The sequence below is a fragment of the Montipora capricornis genome, chromosome 3 (assembly GCF_036669925.1).
Source record: "Montipora capricornis isolate CH-2021 chromosome 3, ASM3666992v2, whole genome shotgun sequence".
Classification (NCBI taxonomy): domain Eukaryota; kingdom Metazoa; phylum Cnidaria; class Anthozoa; order Scleractinia; family Acroporidae; genus Montipora; species Montipora capricornis.
Window position 1 is genome coordinate 18,511,602 of NC_090885.1, and position 25,000 is coordinate 18,536,601.

Genomic DNA, 25,000 nt, shown 5'->3' on the forward strand with positions numbered 1-25,000 from the left:
GTGCTCTTGGATTTTTCCAAGGCTTTTGATTCCGTCTCTCACTAGCGGCTATTTACTAAGTTGGCACGCTATGGTATCAGGGGTAAACTGCTGGCTTGGTTCTAAAGTCTATTAACCAGAAGGTCTCAAGTGACTGTTGTAGGTGGTGAGCATTCACAATCTTGCACAGTCACCTCAGGAGTCCCTCAAGGATCCGTTGTAGGACCTCTCTTATTTTGCTATTTATCAATGACTTGCCAAACGGTCTTGCCTCCTTCAACTTACCTCTGATAACTGTCTGACCTGGGCAAACTCTCTACCTGATCTTCTACTTGGAACTGTCCTTTAATCCTTCTAAATGCAGTGTTCTCCACATTACCAAAAAGAAATCACCTCTTAAGCATACTTACAGTACTATCTATACGGCTCCAAACTGTCAGAGTCTGATGTTCACCCCTATCTCAACTACTCTTAGCTGGAACGAACATATCGACTATATCTCACGGAAAGGATCTTCCTCCCTAAATCTCCTTAGACGAAACCTGTATAACTGCTCATCTGAAGTCAAAAGCCCAAGCTTACGTCAGCCTTGTAAGACCCATCCTCTGCTATGCTAGCTCGGCCTGGGACCCATACACCAAATGCAACTCTGATAAGCTCGAGAAGATCCAGAGACGTGCTATCCATTTTGTATTTAACAACTAATGGCAACAAAGGGTGTCAGCATTATTGCAGAAACTAAAATGGCCAGACCTGTCATCACTGAGAGAACGTGACCGAGTGATCTTGATGTTAAAAATTTTGAAAGATCTGGTTGCTATTCCACCTGAGGATTACATTACCCACTCCACCACGGCCACTCGAAGGGAACGCAATTTTAAATTTTTCTCCATCACTGGATGCTTTCAAATACTCGTTTTTTCCCAGAACTGTTATAGACTGGGACCTGCTCCCAGCTCATGTTGTACATTCTATGTCGGACCGTTTCCCAATTTAGATCTCAACTTGATATGATTAATTTTGAATTTTTATAATGTAGTAGCAATAAGTATTATTGTCATTGTTGTACAGTTATTGTTATTATTTGTTTGCTTGTTATTTTTCATTTTATCTTGGTGTATAGCAACTTTAGCTTTACCGAGTAATAAAACTGAAGAACTGAAGAAAGAAACAACAGAACATCATAATATGGGCAATCTTTTCTGTTTTACTGGAAGGCTTGTAGTACTGTACATTCCAAATTAGGAAAAAGAACTTTAAATTAAATTTTGCTGAGCATTTACATGTAACAAAGTACAGTAAATATTGCATACTGGGCCCCCATGTTTGGTGTTAAACATGCAAATTGTAGTGGATAAAAGATAATCTACTCTACATGTAGATCTGCAGGTTTCTGGCATTTTTAAAAATCACTGTGCGCTTTCAAAAAGTACCAAGATTTTTTACTAAGTGATGTACAGAAGCTATCCTGATGAGTCATTCAAATAATGACTAGTCATTTACATAATTATTTTGCTTCAGATTGTTCTGGAGTTGATAGAGCTGCGTGAACTGGGAGCCGCAAGGTCGCTGCTGCGTCAAACAGATCCAATGATAATGTTGAAGCAACAGCAACCCGATCGGTATCTTCACTTGGAAAATTTGTTGGCTCGTTCATATTTTGATCCGAGAGAGGTGAGTGAATATGATTTACATGTAACTACATGTATTCTTAAAAGGTCTGTTTAAAATAATAATTTATACATGTAAATACATGTACATGACTGTATAAAGGAGTTTGTGGGTGAGGTGCATTAAAATTATAACTATTCGTTGTTTTTAATTCTCACATATGTTGTGGATGTGATGCCATATTATGGACCCTTCAGCGAGTGCTCTGTACATCTTCTTATTTCTTTCTATTCTAGTGTTGTTTTACGGCTTTATATCTCCCTTGAGGAGATATAAATATACCGGTATTAAATTAATGAAGTACATGTATGTGTAGTTTACAGTAATCTGTTGTACATGTATCACTGGTCCACCCGACTCGATTACAGCTGTAGCTCTGCTACACTTGGGTGGACAAATTGTAAAATAGAAATTACTTAAAGCATGTAAATAAAAAAAAAGCAATGTAACTGTTGTTGTTGTTAGGCTTACCCTGAAGGTGGAAGCAAAGAGCGCAGAAGGGCAGCCATTGCTCAAGGTAACTGTTTTTACTGCAAAATAATGTTTACCGGTATTTGTTTTGATTAACATCTGTCTATTAGGAAAAAGAACCTCTTAGTGAAAATTACAATACAGGTACATGTACAATGTAAATTAAGCAGGAGATCCACATGTACAGTACAGTAATGTTCACGATATGAGTAGCAGTGTTGTATAACACACTAGCAAGGAAGCCGAGAATTTGTGGATAAGTCTTACTACCAAGATACATGTAGTACTTATTACCTATCCGATGCACATACACAGGGTTCTCCCAAGTTTTTGTTGTGTTAGCGTGAACTTTGGACTGTGTAGGCCGTGCGCAATAGGAACTGGAGAGAGAAGGAATAAAACATGTCAGTTGTTGATCAGCTTAGTTTCGTCCTGTGTCTTAAAGTTGGATAACGCTTCATGGTGTCAGATGTGGTAGCTTCACATTAGCTTTGAACCTTCGCTACGCTTCCATCGAACTGTGAATTAACCGTTGAGCTTGTTTGGAAAGCAGAAACACAAAGCACAAACAGGACAAAGACATGTCAACCGCCGAGCACGAGGTTTCTTCCGGTGCGATTTCCTCGCAGCAAAATCCACCGCCCGTAGCTCAAGCACTGGAAGCCGCACCAGAAATCCAACCGGTCGCAAACTTTCAAGTCCCTCCACCGGCGAAATTTTCATTCAAGCCGGAGGACTGGCCGAAATGGATTCAACGATTTGAACGCTGTCGCAAAGCCACTGGCCTCGAAAAGCGAAGCGGCGAAAACCAAGTAAACACGTTAATTTATGCAATGGGCGATCAAGCTGATGACATTTTCCTTTCATTTGAGGTCACAACTGAAGAAGAAAATGATTACAATCAGGTAAAAGGCAAATTTGAGAACCACTTCATTGTGAAAAGAAACGTAATCTTCGAGCGAGCGAAATTCAATTCCCGAATCCAGCGAGAGGGGGAATCTGTTGACAGCTTCATCACAGATTTGTATGGCCTTGCGAGGTACTGCAATTTTGGTTGCGTTGAAAGACAAATTGATCCGAGACCGCATTGTTGTGGGACTACGAAATCGCAACCTCTCGGAAAGGTTACAACTCGATCCGAAGTTAACAAAAAAAAGAAAAAGCTACAAACCTGGCAAGACAACGCGAATCGGTAAAACACCAACAAAGCATACTTGATGGTGGATTTAAATCGAAATCAGTGGAAGTTGACAGTATTGCTAAAGGAAGAATGAAGAAAAAGGAGAAATTTCCTACCAAAAACTCTCCGGCAAAACCCAATTCAAGCCAAAACTCAAGTTCAAACAACACGCTTTCGAAATGTTCAAGATGCTTGGGAAACCCACACCCAAAGAAAGTCTGTCCAGCCCGTCTTTCTAAGTGTAGAAAATGTCAGAAGATAGGACACTGGGCACAAGCGTGCAAGAGTTCAGCAAATCCAAAATCGGGAACTGTTTTTGAAGTTGAAACTGAGGAATCATTTTTCCTCGGTGAAATAGTAGAGTTAGACGAAGTGCAAAGCAATAGCAAGACACCGTGGACTGCCACAATATCGGTGAATGAAAAACCATTGCTATTCAAGCTTGATAGTGGTGCTGATGTAACAGTGATTCCACGCCACAATTTTCTCGAATTGAGCCAAGCACGGTTACAACCTACCACCAAGGTTCTACTAGGCCCATGCAAATACCGAATGAACTGTAAAGGAGTGTTCAGAGCTCGTCTTACCAATGAACTTAAGTCCATTGAAGAAGATATTTACGTTGTAGAGGATCTGGCCCGACCACTCTTGGGCAGGAATGCAGCAGCCAACCTGAAACTCATAAGCAGGGTGTGTGAGTTAACCAGTGACGACTACAAGGCAAAAGTAATGCACGAATATCCAAGGCTGTTTACTGGTCTGGGAAAAATGGAAGAAGAGTACACCATCAAGCTCAAAGATGGATCAAAGCCCTTCGCCTTGTCAGTGCCAAGGAAAGTACCAATGCCACTTTATGCTGAGACCAAGAAGGAAATTCAAAGGATGCTTGAAACTGGAGTCATCTCACACGTTGAGCAACCAACGGAATGGTGTGCGCCAATGGTAGTGACCCCCAAGCGTAATGGTCAAGTAAGAGTGTGTGTTGACCTCACAATGCTAAATGAGTATGTACAGCGCGAGAATCACCCGTTACCCTCAGTTGACGTCACCCTAGGAAAGCTTGCAGGAGCGAAGTACTTCACGAAACTGGATGCAAATTCTGGATTTTGGCAAATAAAGTTGTCAGGAAGTTCAAGACCACTAACCACCTTCATTACACCTTGGGGTCGGTATTGCTTCAACGTTCTTCCCTATGGGATCAGCTCAGGTTCGGAGAAATTCCAAAAGTGCATGGGTAGAATCCTTGAAGGATTGGAAAGAGTTGAATGCAACATTGACAATGTCCTTTGTCATGGCCGTACCCAGGAAATACATGGCAGAAGATTGAAAGCAGTTTTAGACCGCCTGTCCGCAGCAGGCGTGACACTCAATATCGACAAGTGCATTTTTAGTGCCCCAAAGATCAAGTTTCTCAGAAACGTGGTCAGTGCTAACGGAATTGAAGCAGATCCAGACAAAATAACAGCTATTGTTAACCTTCCAGCACCAAGCAACATTCATGACGTGCGTATATTCCTCGGTATGGTGAACCATATGGGCAAGTTCGCAGAGCACTTAGCTGACAAGACAAAACCTCTTCGTGACCTGATGCAGAAAGAGAGCCAGTAGATCTGGGGACTGCCACAAGAGAAAGCCAAGAAATCAAGTCTAGCTTAACAAAAGCACCAGTCCTAGCATTATGTGATCCCAACAGAGAAACAAAGATTTCTGCTGATGCATCATCTTTTGGACTGGGTGGGGTCCTCCTTCAAAAGCAAGATGATGAAAGCTGGAGACCAATGGTATTCATATCCAGAGCACTCACCCCAGTGGAGTGTAGAAATGCGCAAATCGAAAAAGAGGCCCTTGCCTTGACCTGGGCATGTGAGCGATGCAGTGACTACATCGTGGGTAAATCCATCATTGCAGAAACGGACCACAAGCCACTGTTGCCGCTCCTTACAAAGCGTACACTGAATGACGTCCCTCCTCGGATACAGCGTCTTCGGATGCGCCTCATGCATTTCCACTTGAAAGAAGTCATCCATGTGCCTGGAAAGGAAATGTACGTGGCTGACGCACTCTCTAGAATCCAGCCAACCAGTTCTGAGTGTGAGACCACCATAAAGGAACAAGAAATGAACATATATCTTGACAGTGTACTTGACTCACTCCCTGTGTCAGACATCAAGTTACTACAAATCAAGGAGGCTCAAGATGAAGACACCATTTGTAAGGAGATTAAAGATTATTGCCTTGAGGGCTGGCCGAGCAAGTTTAATCTTCATGATGCACTGAAACCGTATTGGTCAGACAGAGGAGTGCTAAGTGTAGTTCAAGGAGTACTGCTGAAATCATCAAGAATTGTCATCCCATCACCCCTGAGGTTAGAAGTCCTCGACAAGCTACACGAAGGACACCAAGGGATAACTAAATGCAAGAGCGAGCTAAAAGTTCTGTTTGGAGGCCAGGTTTAAGTCGTCAGATACAAGATATGGTGGAGAACTGTAAAATCTGTGCAAGGCACCGAGTAATCAGGCCAGAACCACTCATGCCAACACCCTTCCCTGAGCGTCCGTGGCAAATGACTGCAACTGATCTCTTCGAACTTGATCACATCACTTACTTGATAGTGGTTGATTATTTCTCTCGCTATGTAGTGGTAGTGGCAATGAATAAGACAACCAAATCGTCTGAAGTTATCAGAGCGCTCAAGGCGATCTTTGCACGACACGGCATTCCAGAGGAAGTCAGGAGTGATAACGGTCCACAGTATGCATCAGCAGAATTTACCCAATTCGCAAAGGACTGGGGATTTAAACATACAACAAGTAGTCCCCGCTTCCCACAGGCAAACGGCGAGGTTGAACGAGCAGTGAAGACTACCAAGTCTCTTCTGAAGAAAGAGAAAGACCCAACCAAGGGACTGTTAGCATACAGATCTACCCCACTTGCTTGTGGACACTCGCCAGCAGAGCTACTCATGGAACGGAAAATCAGGACCACCCTTCCAACTTTTCATACAAATTTGGCCCCAAGTTGGCCTGACATCGACAAGTTGCGTCAAAAAGAAGCAGAGAGCAAGGACAAATTGAGGACCAACTTCAACCAGCGTCACAGATCTGTTCCGCTAGAGCCACTACAACCCGGCACCCAGGTGCACATTAATGACGGGAACACCGCAGGAACAGTTACGGGAACAGTTGCCAGTGCAGCAGAAGCACCAAGATCCTACACGGTTGAGACAGGTAGAGGCACAGTGAGACGGAATCGATCACACATCACACCAGTTCCTGGAGACAAACCGGAGATGCCGAGTAGCAAGGAACCTGTGACTGTAGACAAGCCACCAACTCCTGTGAAGTCCCTTCCCTCACCCTGTATATCCACAAGGCAAAAGAGACTGACCAAGCCTTCGCTTAGGTTGAAGGAGAGTTTAGGACTTGCATGATTCAGATTCGTTATATGTTCGTTTTAAATCTCAGACAAGATCTAGTCGCCGTTTCTTATTTTTGTTTGCTGTCTGAGATGAGAACCTTAAGTTGTTTGTGATTTTAAAAAAAAGTTGTTTGTGACCTTGAAAAGGGGAGATGTTGTGTTAGCGTGAACTTTGGACTGTGTAGGCCGTGCGCAATAGGGACTGGGGAGATAAGGAATAAAACATGTCAGTTGTTGATCAGCTTAGTTTCGTCCTGTGTCTTAAAGTTGGATAACGCTTCAGTTTTCATCGCAACAGGTATGGCACCTTTTCAAACCTGTAAAGCAATTGGTTAATGTTGGACGTTCTGCAAAGGATAAGCGACGTCTGAGCGTTTGCAGGCGGTAATAAGTGCTCTTACAAGCGGTAAATTTTACCGGTTACCGCCTGATAAGGAAAACCCTGCATACATGTATTCAGTGTTTATATCCAACCGTAAAGATTTTCTACCTTACTGAGCTGCATGTATTACTAAGTCGAATAAGGGTATTTCGTACGTCTTTCAGATGGTGCACATGCTATGATTGGTTAATTTCACAGGCCGTTTTCTACAGTACGACCCACTTAAATTTGAAATTTTGATGCAGCATTTTCTACCACGTTTTTCATGTTGTTTATGTGAAACCGTTTCAATCTTGCAAGCAATCCTTTCAAAAAGCCCATAGGGTTACAATTTATTTTCTTCCTTTTTTTTTTCACATGCCAAAATCGTCTGTTGCAGTTGAATGTTCCACTTGACTTTAACTACATGTACACTGTACAATGTACATGTAGTTTCCTTTCCCATGAGCTTTATGTAAAACATATTTGCCTCAGAGATATGCTGTCATTTTCATCTAAGCGTGGACACATACATACACAGACAGTGTACATACATGTATAATTGACCACTCCATATAGGGGCTTTTCAGGGCCAATGAACACAGTCACAACAGAACAGAACATTCAACAACAATTGTTAAGAATTCCAACTGGCTGGAGGCAAGCTACATGTAGTTGGCTATTTACAAGTGCAGCTGAGAAGTTGAACCGGGGACTACCAGGAACAAATTCAACCAGTGGCCAGAATGTGTCTTGAACCAGGGATCCCCGGATCTCAAGGCAAGGGCCCTAACCATTGGACCGCCGCACTGCCTCCTGACACATGACAGGAAAACATGTTTTTTAAATTTTGAGTTTGGCAGCCATTAAATTAAGTATAAGGAAACTTTTGCATGCGATAGTTTGACTGAAAATATTCAAAGCATACTTTATCAGATCAAGGTCACTTTCTCAGAAAAGTTCTTTGATATCCTGGCCAGTCTTGCTGCCATTCTAGGAAAACTTGCTTGAACATCCCTCAAACTTGGCAAACTTGTCAAAACTTGTGACGTTTGCAGCTAATTAGAGCATGTTTTCCCTGTGACGTGTCCACGCTTTGATGAAAATGGCGGTAATAAATACATGTACCTTAAAAAAAAAAACTACCAACCTTGTTTTCAAAGGCTGTACTGTTTGTTTGGCAGCCATTAAATTAAGTATAAGCAAACTTTTGCATGCGATAGTTTGACTGAAAATATTCAAAGCATACTTTATCAGATCAAGGTCAGTTTCTCAGAAAATGTCTTTGATATCCAGTCTTGCTGCCATTCTAGGAAAACTTGCATGAACATCCCTCAAACTTGGCAAACTTGTCAAAACTTGTGAGGTTTGCAGCTAATAAGAGCATGTTTTTCCTGTGACGTGTCCACGCTTTGATGAAAATGGTGGTAATAAATACATGTACCTTAAAAAAAAAAAAAACTACTAACCTTGTTTTCAAAGACTATACTGTAAGTTAAGATTCCTCGTTTTTTACCTGTTAATTTATGGCCTGTGTGCTTTGCCCTTGGGCCATGAATTAATGGGAAAAGCTTGGTCTGTTACTTTCAGTAGGGACCTCGACCTCGGTTACATGTTCAGTGGTATGCCATAGACTTGTAAAAATGGGTAGCACTTGGTATTACAGTGTACAGTATCTATTAGAGTGTAATTTTAAATGCTATCATTATTTCCTTGTAATCATTTATATAAAATAACAACATACATGTATTAATGGCAGTTCATGTACATTGCAGCTCTTTCTGGAGAGGTATCAGTAGTACCACCATCTCGTTTGCTGGCTTTGCTGAGTCAGGCCCTCAAATGGCAACAGTACCAAGGTCTCCTTCCACCTGGAACGACCATTGATGTGTTCCGTGGTAAAGCAGCAGTCAAGGATGAAGAGGAGGAGAAGTACCCCACACAGTTGAATAGGACCATTAAGGTAAAATAAATCCAAATGCACCAGAAAACAGGCTTCGATGTAGTTAAATGCAGTTTAACAAGAACCAAACCATTTATCCATAAATAAAACCATTTATCAATAAATACTGTGAAAATACTGTGAGGAGCATTTAAAAGCTCAGTTAAATAAGGCGTATACAAAGACAAATGCTTTACGTAGAATTAGACGTTTTATTTCAATGCATGTAATGATTCAGTTATATATTAATTAACTAAAGGCTTTTATTCTTCCTCATCTTGAGTATTGTGGCCCAGTACTTATTGGAGTAACTAAAAACTTTATCTGATAAATTAGAAGATGCAAATTACTACATGACATTAGTCTTTATCAATAGAACGTTATTAGACAGGTTTATCTAGTAAGTCCACTTCATACAATAGTATTCTTAAATTAATTTAAATACTTGCACACTAGCAGAAAGGAGGTTTTCTCATGTTTTAATCCTACTTTTTAAATGTTTCAGTAGGAATGGTCCTAGCTACATTGAAGATTTTTTTAAACTTTGTACAGTTAATTATAATCTTAGAGGTTCAGGCACTCGAACAAAGTTCTTTTCATAGCAAGTGGCGCTTTATAATTCAGCCATCTTTGGAATACTCTACCAAGCAATACTAGAATTTCTGATAATGTGAATACTTTTAAGAGGTACATGTATATAATAGATAATTAAATCTTGTAATGTACCGTTTATATATCGTTAAGTACCTTAGGAATCTGTCATTGTGTCTTGTACATGATTGCTAACATAGTTTTTTAAACTTAACGCTTTGACATCCAAACCGGCCGAAACCGGCCAGACTTAGTATTTTACTCTGTCTAACGCCAGACTATTTTACTCATCAGTGGGGAACCCCTGGGAGTCAATGGGTTAATCACTCACTGAAAAAGTATGTCCCATTAATATGTAATTTTTATTATTATTTTTGTAATTGCACGTGCACATTGTAAACGAGTAAGCTGAATGCTTCTAGGCATTATGTGGTTAAATAAACTATTTATCTATCTAAAGTTAACAACAAATTGCAGTTACAGACCTGTACGTAGTCGTCTGGGGCGGTTGATCATTTAAGAGCGGTCAGTGGTGTCTGGCACAGGAGTATGCTCATTCAGTCACTTAACCACATGGCAATTCATTGGAAATTTTGCCAGCCACTTTGTGCTATGCTTTTCTAGTTTCCAGAGCTTTTGGTTCCTCCCCCTCCCCTCCCTACTTCCACTGTTTATTAGTATGATGGGTACCTGGATGCCTGGTGTGGGGGCTCGTGGCTGGGTTGTGGGGATTGCTGGCCATGGGAGCTTTTCTGTCGACCGGCTGGCTGGCTGGCCTCCAGTACATGTACATGTAGAAGCTCCTAGACATATCCCAGGCACTCAACCTACATTTTGCGATGTGACAGTTGTTAACTTGCTTTGTTTTCACTAATGAAGTTGTTCAAATTTGTGTTTATTTCCCTTAGTTTGGAACCAAATCACACCCTGAGTGTGTCAAGTTCTCACCAGATGGCCAATATTTAGTGACTGGAAGTGTAGACGGCTTCATTGAAGTGTATAACTTTACCACTGGAAAAATTAGAAAAGATCTGAAATATCAGGCCCAGGATAACTTCATGATGATGGATGATTCTGTTCTTTGTTTAGCATTTAGTCGTGACAGTGAAATGTTGGCTTCTGGTGGACAGGATGGGAAATTGAAGGTACATGTACAATTTACATTAAATTTTAGTCCATCTCAGTCTTCAGCCAACCTTAAGTTGCAGTGGGTCTTGTTTCTAAAAGCTGACAAAGCAGCTTAATATTATTCTTCTGAACTACAATGTACTACACTGTAAATTGACTGTTTAGCCTCACATGGACCTTGTGTTTATCAGTTTAAGTGTGATCTGTGTGATGCAGATTATGTTGGCTATTCATGACGGCACTTGCACCAGCACATCGAAGGACATAAAGTGTAAAGGGTCATCAATTGGATGTCACTAATTGAAAAGAACAATTCCAATGGAAAATGGCCATTGATTGGTCGAAATATAGTTCTTTTACATAGGGCAATTTGATCAAGAAATGGGTTTTTAAAGAACTTAGGACTTCTAAAATATAGATTGTAATCTTAATCTAGACATTTAGGGCTAAATCATTCAGATTCTCTGAAAGCAAACTGCATTCAAGTCTACGGGGCTGGGGCAATCTGCGAGGCAGTGAGTCATGCAAATTTCGCATTTAAGTCTAAGCACCCATTTCAAATAGCACTGATAAGCAGTCTGTTATTAAGTCTAAGCACCTATTTTAAAATGGTTAGCTTTCAATAATTGTGTGATTCGCATGTTGACTTGCCATCTTCGCTCACATGACTCGCGGCCATGGCTCACATGCGTCGCATGCCTCGCTGGCTCGCATATTGTCCAAACTTCAATTCTACGGTGATGCATGAGTGGTTCTTTGGTCATTAATTACATTTTGATCATATGTGATGTTTGATTAATATTTTCCCATAATTATTAGATAACCAGCAATTTTAGAATTATATAAAATTTCAAATAATTAATAATAATATCATAATTATGAAATTTCCAGTATTGTCAGATCTGGACATGCTTAGAACTTTAAACTTATTGCTTGTTTACTTAGTTGTCCTTTTACTTGACATTAATTTTGTCCTACAAATTGTGGTTTCTTTCAGGTATGGAAGTTACAAACAGGGCAGTGTTTGCGTAGGTTTGAGAAGGCTCATGCAAAAGGTGTGACTTGCGTGACCTTCTCTCGTGATGCCAGCCAACTTCTGAGCGGATCATTTGACATGACAATAAGGCAAGTCTTTTAAAATAACTGGTCACTGATCATGTCTACTAGTTTGCATGGAGGAGAATCTTGACTAACTTACAGTCATGTATGTAAATATCAGCACTGGACATTCACCCTTTCACCCCCGATTCAACCCCTGTTGAGTATAAAATATGTCTGGCATTAGACAGAGTAAAATCTAAGGGTCTGTCTTTTTTTGGGGGAGGGGGGAAATCCTAAAATGGATTTTTTTGTCATAGATCATTTGGATTCTGAAAAAAAAAGAGTAAAGTCTGTTTACGAGCCAAGTGGCCCATCAGAGCCAGAGCTTATCTCCTACCATCACAGGGTTACCCCCAGCATTTTGCTGGTACCCATTTATACACCAGGGTGGAGAGAGGCATCATGAGAGTAAAGTGTCTTGCCCAAGAACACAACGCAATGTCCCCAATTCACTTTTAATGATTCTTTTTAAACAGCTGAATAGTCGTGAGTTGAAATGCCCAAAAAAATATTTTTAATCATTAATACAGATGTACATGTACCTAAAGATTACATATACTTTGTGAAATATTTTTTATCCAAGGTGGATTTGACCAGTTTACTCCTGACATTAATTTCCATAATGACATATGATATTGTACTTTTTATTATCATCTTTGCAGAATGCATGGCCTAAAATCAGGAAAGACCTTAAAGGAATTCCGTGGGCATACTTCATTTGTAAATGATGCCATTTTTACTACAGACGCACATAATATAATCAGTGCAAGTAGTGATGGAACAGTCAAGGTAAGTACCACAGTGATATCAGGTTTGTAGTAAACGAAAGTGTTATTTCTTTAAAAGAACACCAAGTTAGTGAATTGGCCATAATTATGATTTCAATCATTTGTGAAAGATCATGCAAAGTCATGGGGGCTGCTTGTCTTATTTTTGTCATATGAACTGTACTTTTTAAATTGTGGCCTAATTTGTAACAATAGTATTATTAATTGAAGCTATGATCCTCGCAGTCATAGTATTATTAACCTCTTAATAACTGAGCGTGAGGGCCGTACTGGGGTATGTTGGCCTGAGGTCATGGCCATAGAAAAACGACTGAGGGACAATATTCCCCAGTGCGGTTCCGAGCAAGTGAGGTTAGTAAGTTAGTTATTACATGTACATGGCAATGGTCTGTACTGTAATATCCTGACCAAAAACCATATACACGGGTGTAATAATCATTACATATAGTTACATATGAAGTAATTATTGAAAAATTATTATGCGAATAATCACCTATTATATATCAAGTGGTTTTTCCAAATTGGCCACAAGTCGTTTTGTTCAGGTGACAAACGAAGGAATTAATTATTGTTTTAAAGAAAATGCATTTTTCAAATAATCACCTTTGTCATTACACTAAAACACATAAGGTTTCTTTTGTTTCTTGTTTAGCAAATGGCAACGCTGGAGGTTTTTGCATATCATAATTCTTGATTTGTAAACCATGAAACAGCCAAAATTTATTACATTAAAATTTTCCAATACATCTGTGAAAATTTAAGCATAAGATAATTCTAAAAAAATCTAATATTCCAAAAATTGTCACATACATGTAGCATGTTTTTCCAGAGCCTTCATCAATTTATTAGTCACCGATACTCACCTCGCCTTTGGCAAATAGTTGTTAAATATTACCTATTGCAAATAATTTTTATAATGTACACTGTACAGTAACTTCTGTAATAAACAGTTCATACATGTAGCTAGGGGTTTCATAAATTGAATTAATTTGAAGTTGGGGGCTTGTTTGAGTACTGTAACCGACTGTTGTCATTGTTAAAATGAATTTTAATGTTATCATACACTGCGCAGCTGTAGTAGTGAAAGAATCTTTCTTTAATTACTTCAATTTAGGGGACAAAGTATGGCTGTAGCCGTAGCCAAAGCATACAGTACACATATTCATCTTCACATACATGTGTCAACTTCACACCAAGTGGTGCATAAGGATACAACACTGTTTCCAGCTCTGTCTGCCACTGCAATGCACACCTCATTCCAAGTACTTGGTTCAGCTTTTTCTTTCTCTGCCATCCTCATCTATTTTGTCTTGGGTCTATCCCCATCTTTGACACCTTTCTAGTGTCCACGTAGGTGTCATCCTGCATTTGCTGTTTTGATCTTTCCTCATAACGTGGCTCATTAATTTCCTTCTTTTCCTTCAGACATCTTTGCTTTAAATTCTAACTAAGCCATTTCCAAGACTACAGGTGTACTTTGTTATTAATTCTTTACTAAATGAAATTATAAATGTATTTGAAGTGCAGGTTATCTGGGCAATTCAAACTATATTATTGTCTTTTTTAGACTCCTGAAAAATTCAGGGGGCTTCAGTGGGATAAGAACTCACAAACTCTGGCACCACAGAGGTCACGGGTTCAAATTCCATTGAGGCCACCTGAAGTTTTCAGGTGTTCATAAAAGACAATTGCTTGAATTAATTTAACTGATTTGAAAAATTTTAAGCCAAGAAAAAATTTGAACCACAACATGAGGGAGCATTCACAAAAACTTGTTTTGGGGTGGGGGTGGGGTGGGGGCAATTATCTACTATCTAAAAAAATTGCTGCATTAAACATTGTCAGGGACCCTCTTTAAGTATCCCTAAAATTTGAGACACACCAACCTATCTTGCACAAACCATACATGATGCAGAAGTCAGAAGAACGAGTGAAACAAATTGAGGCAAAAACAGAAAAGTGCGTCCAAAGAGCTTAAAATGATCTGGTAAGAAACACAGAAAAAGAAAAAGGCAAAGCAGGCAAAGCCTTTCGAAAGCCAGCTATCTCACTGATACATGGCACAACCTAACAGGTGCTCAAGAACAAAAATATCCCGGGCCTGGGTCAAAGCTTTAAAAACAGAATCAGTCACTTCTACCACCAAAAAGCCTGTCGCAGAAACTAGAATTAAATTGATGCAAAAGCGTGAGGCCAAAAGGTCACTTACTGCACATTACTGCACTTACAGGGTTTCCACAGTTTTGCAAAATAGCGGACATATTTCTGAAAGCACCAGACGTGCCATTTTTGGCGGTGCCTTTGAGCTACTAGGGGGGCCTGGGGCATGCCTCCCCCTTCCCTTCCCCGGACATTTTAAAAATAGAACACTTCTGGAAACCAAGAATCAGTTTCCAGGCAAGGCTGGAGTTAACTCAAATTCTCTTTAAAAAGCAAGTAAAAATACAATAAAAAAGAAAACAAACCTCTCAAATATTGGCATCAAAGTACCAGACATGGAATGGGAAAACCCTGGCCTGCTGTAGAGAAAATCAATACCAAGAAACTAAAACTACATGTAGATCATCAAGATGAACTATTTTCTTGGAAGAACAAATATCACACAGTAGTACAAAGGTCCAAATCGAAAGTCTCATAGAACAAGCACCATTGCTAAAATTAATGAAATCTTACTGGAAGCATCTAAAAGAGGTATCCATTCAAAAATGTACTTGAGAGAGCAAAATCTTGACAAAGGAAAAAGGAACCAGGCCATGTACAAGTGACTTGTGTAGGCCTGTCAACCCCATTTTACACTCTTGAATATAAATTGTTAAATTGTGTTTACATTGGCCAATGACTGTTTAATTTTTGTTTTCATTATTTATAATAAGGTACCTGCTTGAGAGTTTTTATATTTTTCAAACACAGCCCTTTCACCTCTATTTTTTTGGGGACCCCCTAATTTCTCATCAGTTCCCCCACCCCACAACAAGTTTTGTGAACGCTCCCCAATACACTATTTTATTTCATTGAGTCCTTTCACGAGAACACATGGACCCAACAAATTGACGTGCTCCGAACTGATTGGTTTCATAGCTTAGTTGGTAGAGCATTGCACTGGCATCGCAGAAGTCGTGGGCGTGAATCTCGTTGAAGCCACCTGAATTCTTCAGGTGTCTGTAGGAGACTATTTCATGAATTGTCCAGATACAGTGTAAGTGTGAGTATCACTTTCTTAATTCTTTACTTCCAATAAATCTTGAGTACCGGTCTTCACCTGAGACATCTTCTTTGAACTACGTCAATCTTAATTTCATCACAGTGTTATTAATTAAATTAATCTTGAGTTCCAGGTTTCATGTGCATCTACTCTATGAGTGCTGATTTATCTTAGGTCTTATATAGGCTAATTTTCTTTGTTTCATCGACTGATTCTGCACTCCAGATCGTTTTCAACCTCTTTAATGCCCACTGGCTTTGACTACTGTTTTGGAGGTTATACACCACCTCCTTTGGAAACTGTACACTGGAGCTCCCAATTACACAAATTGACCACAATCGTCTACTCGCTCTCCATCCACTTTCACGGTATCATTGTTCCAAGAATTTATGCATCAGTCTCTATCTGTCTGAATATGTAACTTTGTTGCTGATCTTCATGTATCCTTAATTATTTTACAAGCAAACGGACGTAAAGATAGCGGAGTAACAATAACTCTCAAAAATAGAAAAAAGAAACGACAACTTACTCGCTGACATTGCCGAGTTCTGCCCACCAAACTAAGTTTTCTTAGTTGTTTGAAAACAAATGGCTCCTTAAAGAGGCACTGTCATGAGCTACGCATGCTCGAGTTTGTTTGCTCTCGAACCCACGGAAAATTCTAACCGCAATCGTGGATTCACGCGTGAGTCACGTATATTCGCGGGAGTACAGTTGTATCTCCTTTGTCCACCGTGGCCCTTCCCAGTGGACACCATTTTGAATTTGTCAATTCAACTTGAAAAACGTTAACCTAACACTTTTCAAGTTTTCACAAGACGCTAGCGCATGCGCTTCTCGTGACAGTTTCCCTTTAATTATTTTACAAGCAAAGCATGGAATAATAATTATTAACACCCACAATACACCTCTTCTTATGTTAGATTTTATTTCCTTTTTTTGCACTAGTTGTGGAATGTAAAAACAACCGAGTGTCTTCACACATTCAAACCATCAGTTGGAAGTGTTGCAACTGATATAACAGTAAACTCAGTACATCTGATGCCTCGGAATCCAGAGCAGTTTGTGGTGTGCAATAGAACCAGCACTGTTCTTGTCATGAACATGCAAGGACAGGTCAGTGTCATCTACAGTACAAGGAGAAGTCATTTGTGGAACCTAATATTGATTTTATAGTCATTTTAAAAAACCAGTTAAAAGCACTTAGTGAGATTAGGTTAATTAAAAAAGAAGTGCAAGTATAATACATGTAATGATAATTTTCATTAATGTACTAGTGCAAATGGAGAAGTACTGTATGGCCACAGCAGATTTAGTAACCAATTTATTTTAATACATTTTGTTGAATTGCGTCCACTGGAAACTCTGAGAAAATCAAACCTCCAGATGGGATTTGAACCCATGACCCTCGGTGATCTAGACTAGTACGGATGCTACATGTATAACCACTAAGCTACTGAAGACTATGCTGGGGTGTCTTGAAAACGAAGACCCTATGACCCCGAAAACTCTAAAAAAGTTACCCAAAACCCTCAATTTGGCTAACAATAGGCCTAAAATTGGTTTTTGAGTTACCTGAAGCGAAATTCAAGTCCTTCATTCCCTACAACTTGTTTCAAAGTGAACGCTAGGTGATCCACCATATTTACTGTAGAGTAACCACGCTCCACATGTGGCCGGACATCTTCATTTCTCGTCGGATGTATATATTGGCCGTGTGACACTCTAGGCCTAAAAACCAACTTTAGGTTTAGGGTTTTGGGTTGCTTTTTACAGACTAACCATAACTTTTGTCTATGATTTTCCCTCAACTCACCATCCACACACACACTATTCCCTAAAACTACCTACTGATTAATGAATGTTTTAATTAGTAGAGAGAAACCCCTTCTTGTAAGGCGGATTCTTCTATAAACACCAACTAAGACAGCCACAAAGGTTACTAGGTTATCTGCTGCATCATGTATTCATATCAAACAAAAAACCAACTTTAGGTTTAGGGTTTTGGGTTACTTTTGTCGAGTTTTCGGGGTCTTAGGGTCTTTGTTTTGGAGACAACTACTACTGTGAGTATGTAATGGTGAAATAACCACATTTCACCCCTGCTCACCTACTGCAGATATAGAATTTACGTTGAGGGCTTTTAAAATTCTTGGCTGATCTCTGATTTCCTTATTATTTTATTCTACATGTATAATGTACTGTCTTCCTGGTATGGTGCTTGGCACCTTTTGAGGATCAATCGTACCAACATTTTTACTTAATATGTTTTTGTATGCATTGCTATTATTTTAGGTTTTGTGCTTTGTTAAATTAAAAAAATAGCACTTAAAAGAGAAGGGGAGTAAGGTTGGGACAGTGACACGATTGAACCACTTTCCTTGCAACCATGTGGCCTGGGATTGCTTCCCAGACTTGATGCGGTAGTTATGAGGATCAAGTTTGTCCGTTGTTCACTGGTACTCTGGTCCTATGGTACAGGTCTCTCAGAGCTGAAGCCTTCATGTAAACTGTTAGCAGTCCCTTCTAGAATGCTGTTTGAGCCACGCACTTTTGACTCGATTGTGGTTTGACATGTAATCGAGAGGAACAGCTGAACAAGGATTTGGAAAGGAGGGAAAATGTCTTTTCTCATCTCTCCCTCCTTTCCCAAGTTTACCATGGCTGTTAACAAAACACATTAAGTGCGCAGCTCAACTGATATAGAAGCCAGTACTGTATCTGTGAATTCCTGGAGGTGGGCATTTTTACCCATCCAAATTAATAATAATATTTATTTCGTGACTAGCCTCATGATATACGTACAGTACTATGTTTTGTCCCTGCCAAGAGCCTCATCAGAGACCAACCAACTCGTTAAACATAACGTTTGAAGTCCTGCTAACATTCAACATTTTGCATTGAAACTTGTATCCTTCACTGAATATTATTATTATTATTATTATTATTATGATGATGATGATTATTATTATTATTATTATTATTATTATTATTTAACTTTTGTTAAATTAACAATTATTTACTAAAGCTGTCCCACGTGTCACTATTTATACAGATTGTTCGTAGCTTCACTAGTGGTAAAAGAGATGGTGGTGACTTTGTGTGCTCTACCCTTTCTCCCAGGGGGGAGTGGGTTTATTGTGTCGGAGAGGATATGGTTATGTATTGTTTCAGTGCCATGACTGGTAAACTGGAACAGTCACTGCAGGTAAGTGTAGAATGTCTTCCTTACTTGTGCATTATTTCTTTATGAAAAGGAGGGATCACAGGTAAATGCCAAGAAGTTACAATGTAGAACTTTTTGCACATTCAAGTACACATTGTCTCCGTCAGACAAAATAGTGGTCTTGAGATTAACGTTAATTGTTTAAGCAGCACTGGAGCTGTAATAATTGTATTATGATGTCCCAATGCTATGAAAGAGAACCATATGAGAGGATTATAGCCAACTCGGCGCTACGCGCCTCGTTAGCTATCTATCATCTCATATCCAACGTGCCCTCATGGAATAATTGTTAATTATTAAATTCTCAACCTCGGATAATGCATTTCGCGTGCTCTGATTGGTTCACTCAATCTCGGTTATCAGCTCATATACCTTGGTTTGACCTTATATGGTAAATGATTGCGTTAAGCGTTGCTAAACTAAAAATGTTTTCGTCGGAATGCCAAATTTCTCTTTGAATAAAGCCAAAAAGGAGAAAAAAAACTTTTTTTGTGGAAAGTTTGGATCAATTCCGACGTTTAGAAGTACGCGAAAAGGCAAGAAATGTTTTTGTGATGAGCCTGCGTCTGTCGGACAACAAGGTATTACACAACATCGCATCAGTTCTCATCAAGTTTTTTTCGATTTCGCTTGGATTAGCTCGCTTTTTCCGCTCGTATTTCGTACTTCCAAATTTTTGGAGTTCAGGGAATTTAATAAAACAATTATTCCATTCGCGCTTGTTGGATATGAGACTGGTTATAGCCAACTCGGCGCTACGCGCCTCGTTGGCTATCTATCATCTCATATCCAACGTGCCCTCATGGAATAATTGTTAAATATACAACAAGTACACGATGTCATTATAATACATGTAGCTACTGATGAAATACCGGGTACTAAGATTTTCCTTTGCCTAAAAATCATATTCTTCACACTGTGCAGTGAAGATATTATTTTTATCTTTCACATGTGAGGATATAGGTGTCGTCATGGTAAAACAATTAACCAATAAAAAGTGAGCTTCCCCTTCCTGGTAGGATACTTTTGTCCTGACATACAATTTTTCTCTACTACATGACATTCTCATGATTAGTTTTATGTTACTCAACATGTCACAGGGCTCTAAATTAACGAAAAAATCCGGTCGCAATTTGCGACAAAGTTTGGAAAGTTATGAAAATTCACGGCGAGAAACAAACTAATTATGTCACGTCTTTATTTATTTTAGCAAAGTGGCAACTGCTAACCCTTTTGTTTCAAAAGAGCGAAGGTGAAAACAAGTCCCAAATTTGCGACTTCTCCAGATATTTTAGTCGCACGGGAAAAAAATTAAGTGATAATTTTGAGCCCTGCAAGAGTGTTTTAGCGGTAGACTTTTTCACTTTTTCGCCGTTTTGGAAATGAATAAAACAAGTTCTTTTAGATCCGGACATTTCATCAGTATCTATATATAAACAGAACATAACGTGGCCATGCAGGAATACAAATTAATTTTCATCTTCTCGTGCTGGTTACACTCGTTCACTGCGCTCACTCATGAGAGATACTATGGGCACTCCAAAGATAAAATTGATATCATCACGCAGCCATGTAATATCTTATATATATTTTAGTGCACTTTATGTGGCTGTGCCATAATGTTTTTTTGCTCTGCTGCACATTTTTTCTTCCATAGGTACATGACAAGGATGTGATTGGGGTAGAACATCATCCACACAACAATTTGATTTCCACATATAGTGAAGATGGACAGCTTAAATTATGGCAGCCTTAGCAGGAAAGCTTTCTTCAAAGGGAACAAAGTCCGGCTAGAGAATCGTCCTTTTGTTTTTAGGCTTTCCCTCAAGGACATGACAGAAAACGATTTCTTGTTCCATGTTCACTTGTACACAGAAGATCAGTATGTACAAGTTGTTGCAGTTGTTGAACTGTATTGACAGTAGTTTTTACAACTGAATTTTGCCGACTTACAGGACTGTTATCAATGTTGATTGTCAAACGTAGGAAGAGTTGTGTGAAACAAAAGGACTGAACATCTCGTAAGCTCCCACATTGTATCATGGTAGTTTCTTAACACAAGGCAGACATTAATTTTGCCAGGTTCCTCTATAAGTTGAGGTAAATACAGGACGCTGACGCTAACTTTTTTGCCTTCTCTCTCTTCTTAGCTATGATTGCTTCAAAACACCAGTTGTCCTTTTGTAAAAAAAATCTTAAGACATCCACCATACGGATGATACAGTTTTAAGTAACTTTGGGCTCAAAATGTTAGTGACATTGTGTATTTTAACCCCATAGTTAATACATTCCATTTTCTGTGATATCAAGAGACAAGTGGCTACTATTAAAGAATATACTGCCTTCTTTTTTTTAGATATGCGTGGAACTCATACATCTAAGCATGTTTTCCCATGAAAATGATCTTTCCTGTTAGTTTATACCTGAACGTTATCAACCTACATTATAAAGTGTATGACACATTTAACATAATTTTTTAAACAAAATCAAGCGTTTCTACTGTAACATTTTTTTAGTTCGTTCTTGAGTGCACAGTTAATCTTTGTAAATGTGGTTGCCTATTCAGTACTAATTAAAGTACAGTGAGTTTTCATCGGAGGGGACTGAGATCCGATGTTATCTTTCACCCCCTGAAGAGGCCTGATTGATGTCACAGTAAAGTTGCCTGGTGGTTGACAGAGTTAACTCTGATCATTAAGTATCACTCTTAAAAGGGAAAGGGTTAGTGCAAGTCTATGTGAAGTGAACATTGCATTTAATGCATTGAACCTATGGGAGCCTTGAAGATATTATTTTTACATCTCGTTAAAAGAAAAGAATACTTGGAAGTGAGTATCTAAAGGAGTCTTGTGGCAGCTTTTATCACCCCTGATGAAGACACCAGCACAAACGGTCAAAACATGAGGTCTTGCAGTTAACGTACTTTGTGAGTTATATTTACATTCAATTACACAAACCATGTCTTACTTGCAGTTATACTTGAATGCAGATGCCACCCCAGCTGCAAGCAAAATAACTTCTTGAGAGTGGTGTATGAGGGCATGCAAGCCAGCAAAAACAGCCTGACGTTATCAGAACTTTGCTGAATTATTATTGCAAGTTGTTGATGTAACAGCTTACATCGTAACATGTATTTTACATTCCACAGGATGCTTGATTGAAGCATTCTTAAACAAAAAGCTATTAATAGTATAATAAGTAATACCTTAAAAAACAAGTACAGTATGTTCCAGTCAAAATAGATGCATTTGTTTATTCTACCATAACTGCACTGCTGCAGCACAACTAAATGGAAAAAAATGCAGGAGCATTTAATCAAGTAAACAAGAATGCATTGCATTTGCATTCATTCTGGAATCACACACATCAACTAAAGTATTATCTAATGATATATCGTGCTGGTAACACCAGCAAAGATTCCTAAGGTTAAAAATGTTCCACAAAAGTGAGATGGAAGATATTTTGTGATGCTGATTTCAACAAAATTATCTAGAGACATTGAAATAATCAAGTGCAAAATTTCATCACTCCTGATTAGAAAAGTTTTCGAGTGGAATGTTGTTAATGCATTGACGAGTAATCTATTAAGACTCGCTCCTAGGAGTCAGTGGGTTAAAGTACTAACTTAAAGGTAACTTAAAGTGCTACTATGAACAGAAATCAAAACTGTCTATAGGTGCGGTTACACTCACCATGGTAAATGCCATTTCCCATGGTAAATTATCCCACGGTGCCTCACACTTGGGTTTTAGTATACCGTGTTAACTAGGGGTCACACGTTACGAAGATTACCGAGGTAAAACGAAATCTCACGCAATTCAGTGGCGGGAAATTTAATCACAACTTCATCAGCATTGAGTTTTGATGAACATATAACAAGTGTTACATCTTCTTGCTTGTCAAGTTTAAGTCAAATTAATAGGATAAAACATCTTTTGGACAGAAACACCTTATTAAACGTTATCAATGCACTAGTCTTCAGCAAACTCTATTATTGTTCATCTGTCTGGTCTAGTACTACTAAGAAGAATATCAACAAATTACAGAATGTCCAAAATTTCGCAGCTAGGATTATAACCCGTTCACGGAAATTTGACCACATTACTCCTGTTCTCAAAGAACTGAAATGGTTGTCTGTGGAATCTATGCTTATCTACAGGGATTGCATACTGATTTTTAAGTGTTTAAGGGGTTTGGCCCCTGACTACCTAGCCAAAAAGTTCAAAAAAAGGTCTGAAATTCACAATAAAGACACACGAAATAAGAATAAGATGGACATCCCAGGATACAGAACGGCCGCAGGCCAAAGAACCTTCTATTATCGAGCGGTTTCTCTGTGGAATAACCTACCTGGAAGTCTCACTGAGATGACAAACCTTGTATTATTCAAAAAAGAACTAATGCGTCATTTACAAAGAGAATGTTAGAAGCTTTCAATGATTTTAACATATATCAAATTTCTTGTCAAATTTGTTATATAAATATGATTCTAATCATTTCTTAATGTTTTATAGTTTTAAATATTTTATTGAATATTGTAATTACTTTAAGAATTTCAAATATTTAATCATTTCTCATTGTTCTATAGTTTTAGATATTTTATTGAATATTGTAATTACTTTGAAAAGCCAGAATTTGGAAAGTAATAAAGTTATTATTATTATTATTATTATCAGCATAGCGATTGGCTCTTGTACCTCGGGCATCAAAACACCCTTCCAACTTCCCACGTTAAATGTCATGGGCGCTTCCACTGATCTTTTTGACGTATCCATGGATATTTAACACGGGAAATTTACCTCGGGAAGCGTCGGTCACACTACTAAATACAGTTTCCCGTGGTAAAAGTGCCCCGTGTAACCGCACCTTATGTAAACTGAACACAAAGTGACGGAAGTTTATAGCCTTCATTTTAAAAAGACACCTGTATATTTTGAGTGAAATTCTCCTTATTAATGGTCCGTCATTACTAATTCAAAATCTTGAGAGAGCTGGATTGACGATAAAAAGACGGCAAAGACTCCCTAGTTTAAAAATGCAATTGGTGTGCACGCGCCTAAAATTAATTATTTTGCAGCATGGGAGTTTCGAGCTGTCAGACTTTTAAACTCGTGTTTTGCATGTATAATAATCTGCGTTTACATGCTGCAATTTTAAGCTGGTGAGTGTTTGATGTCATCTTATCATCAATCCAACCTTCTGAGGGCCAATCGGTTGGTCTTGAACATGAGTAATGGTGGCCGTGAAATAAAAACTTGCACTCAAAGCAAACAGCCTTTGGATAAAATTCGAAGCACAACATTTTGCCAGTCAGGTGTCAAGCAAACATGCTTTCAAAATCTGCAGTTAAAAGGGAAGTGAATTTTTTTATCACAGTAGCACTTTAATTGATGGTCAACAAGACACCAGCTTTTGTAATACATACTAGTCAAATGGTACCCACAAGAATCTAAACGCAAGTTAATTAAACCTAATTTTCTATACTTCAGCATTATTCCATTGGACTCAAATTCAAAATTACGGAGCAGAATACACTGCAAAATGGACAATCATAGAGACCACAATGATAATAAGCCCAAACACTATTGCGGTGCTGGCTAACTTCCTCGTCTCCATACTCAATTGGTTGGCAGTTACCATGTCTCCTCGTAAAATTGCATCTCTAGTCTAGGTATGAAACAAACCAAAGTCTCAATATTTGGACAGCAATACTAAAAAAGAAATGCCCTGTTTCATGAAATGTGAAACACACCTGATTTGACTTCAGTATAGCACAAATTCCTATTGGACAGCAGCAAAAGAAACAGGCAAACCAGGACAACCCACAGTAGTCAGGTGGTGCAACCTGTGGAGCAAGAATGACACCTGGTCCACCCTGCTGCTGTGGAGTCAAAGTGAGAAATGTTGGTTAAAGGCAGGAAATAACTGTGCTCAAAAGTAGGG

At 38.9% G+C, this 25,000-nt stretch overlaps 1 protein-coding gene across 1 annotated transcript in view; it reads left to right on the top strand.

Annotated features, from left to right (window-relative positions):
• LOC138040821 (WD40 repeat-containing protein SMU1-like) overlaps positions 1-23,726 on the top strand; it is a 41,271-nt gene extending 17,545 nt beyond the window's left edge. The window contains exons 4-12 of the mRNA XM_068886487.1: positions 1,501-1,653; positions 2,116-2,167; positions 8,855-9,042; positions 10,521-10,757; positions 11,738-11,865; positions 12,504-12,630; positions 16,780-16,947; positions 18,887-19,039; positions 20,715-23,726. Coding sequence (XP_068742588.1) covers positions 1,501-1,653; positions 2,116-2,167; positions 8,855-9,042; positions 10,521-10,757; positions 11,738-11,865; positions 12,504-12,630; positions 16,780-16,947; positions 18,887-19,039; positions 20,715-20,813 — 1,305 coding nt within the window. The 3' untranslated portion in view covers positions 20,814-23,726. The remainder of the gene's footprint in view (positions 1-1,500; positions 1,654-2,115; positions 2,168-8,854; positions 9,043-10,520; positions 10,758-11,737; positions 11,866-12,503; positions 12,631-16,779; positions 16,948-18,886; positions 19,040-20,714) is intronic.
• Positions 23,727-25,000: the final 1,274 nt, after the last annotated feature.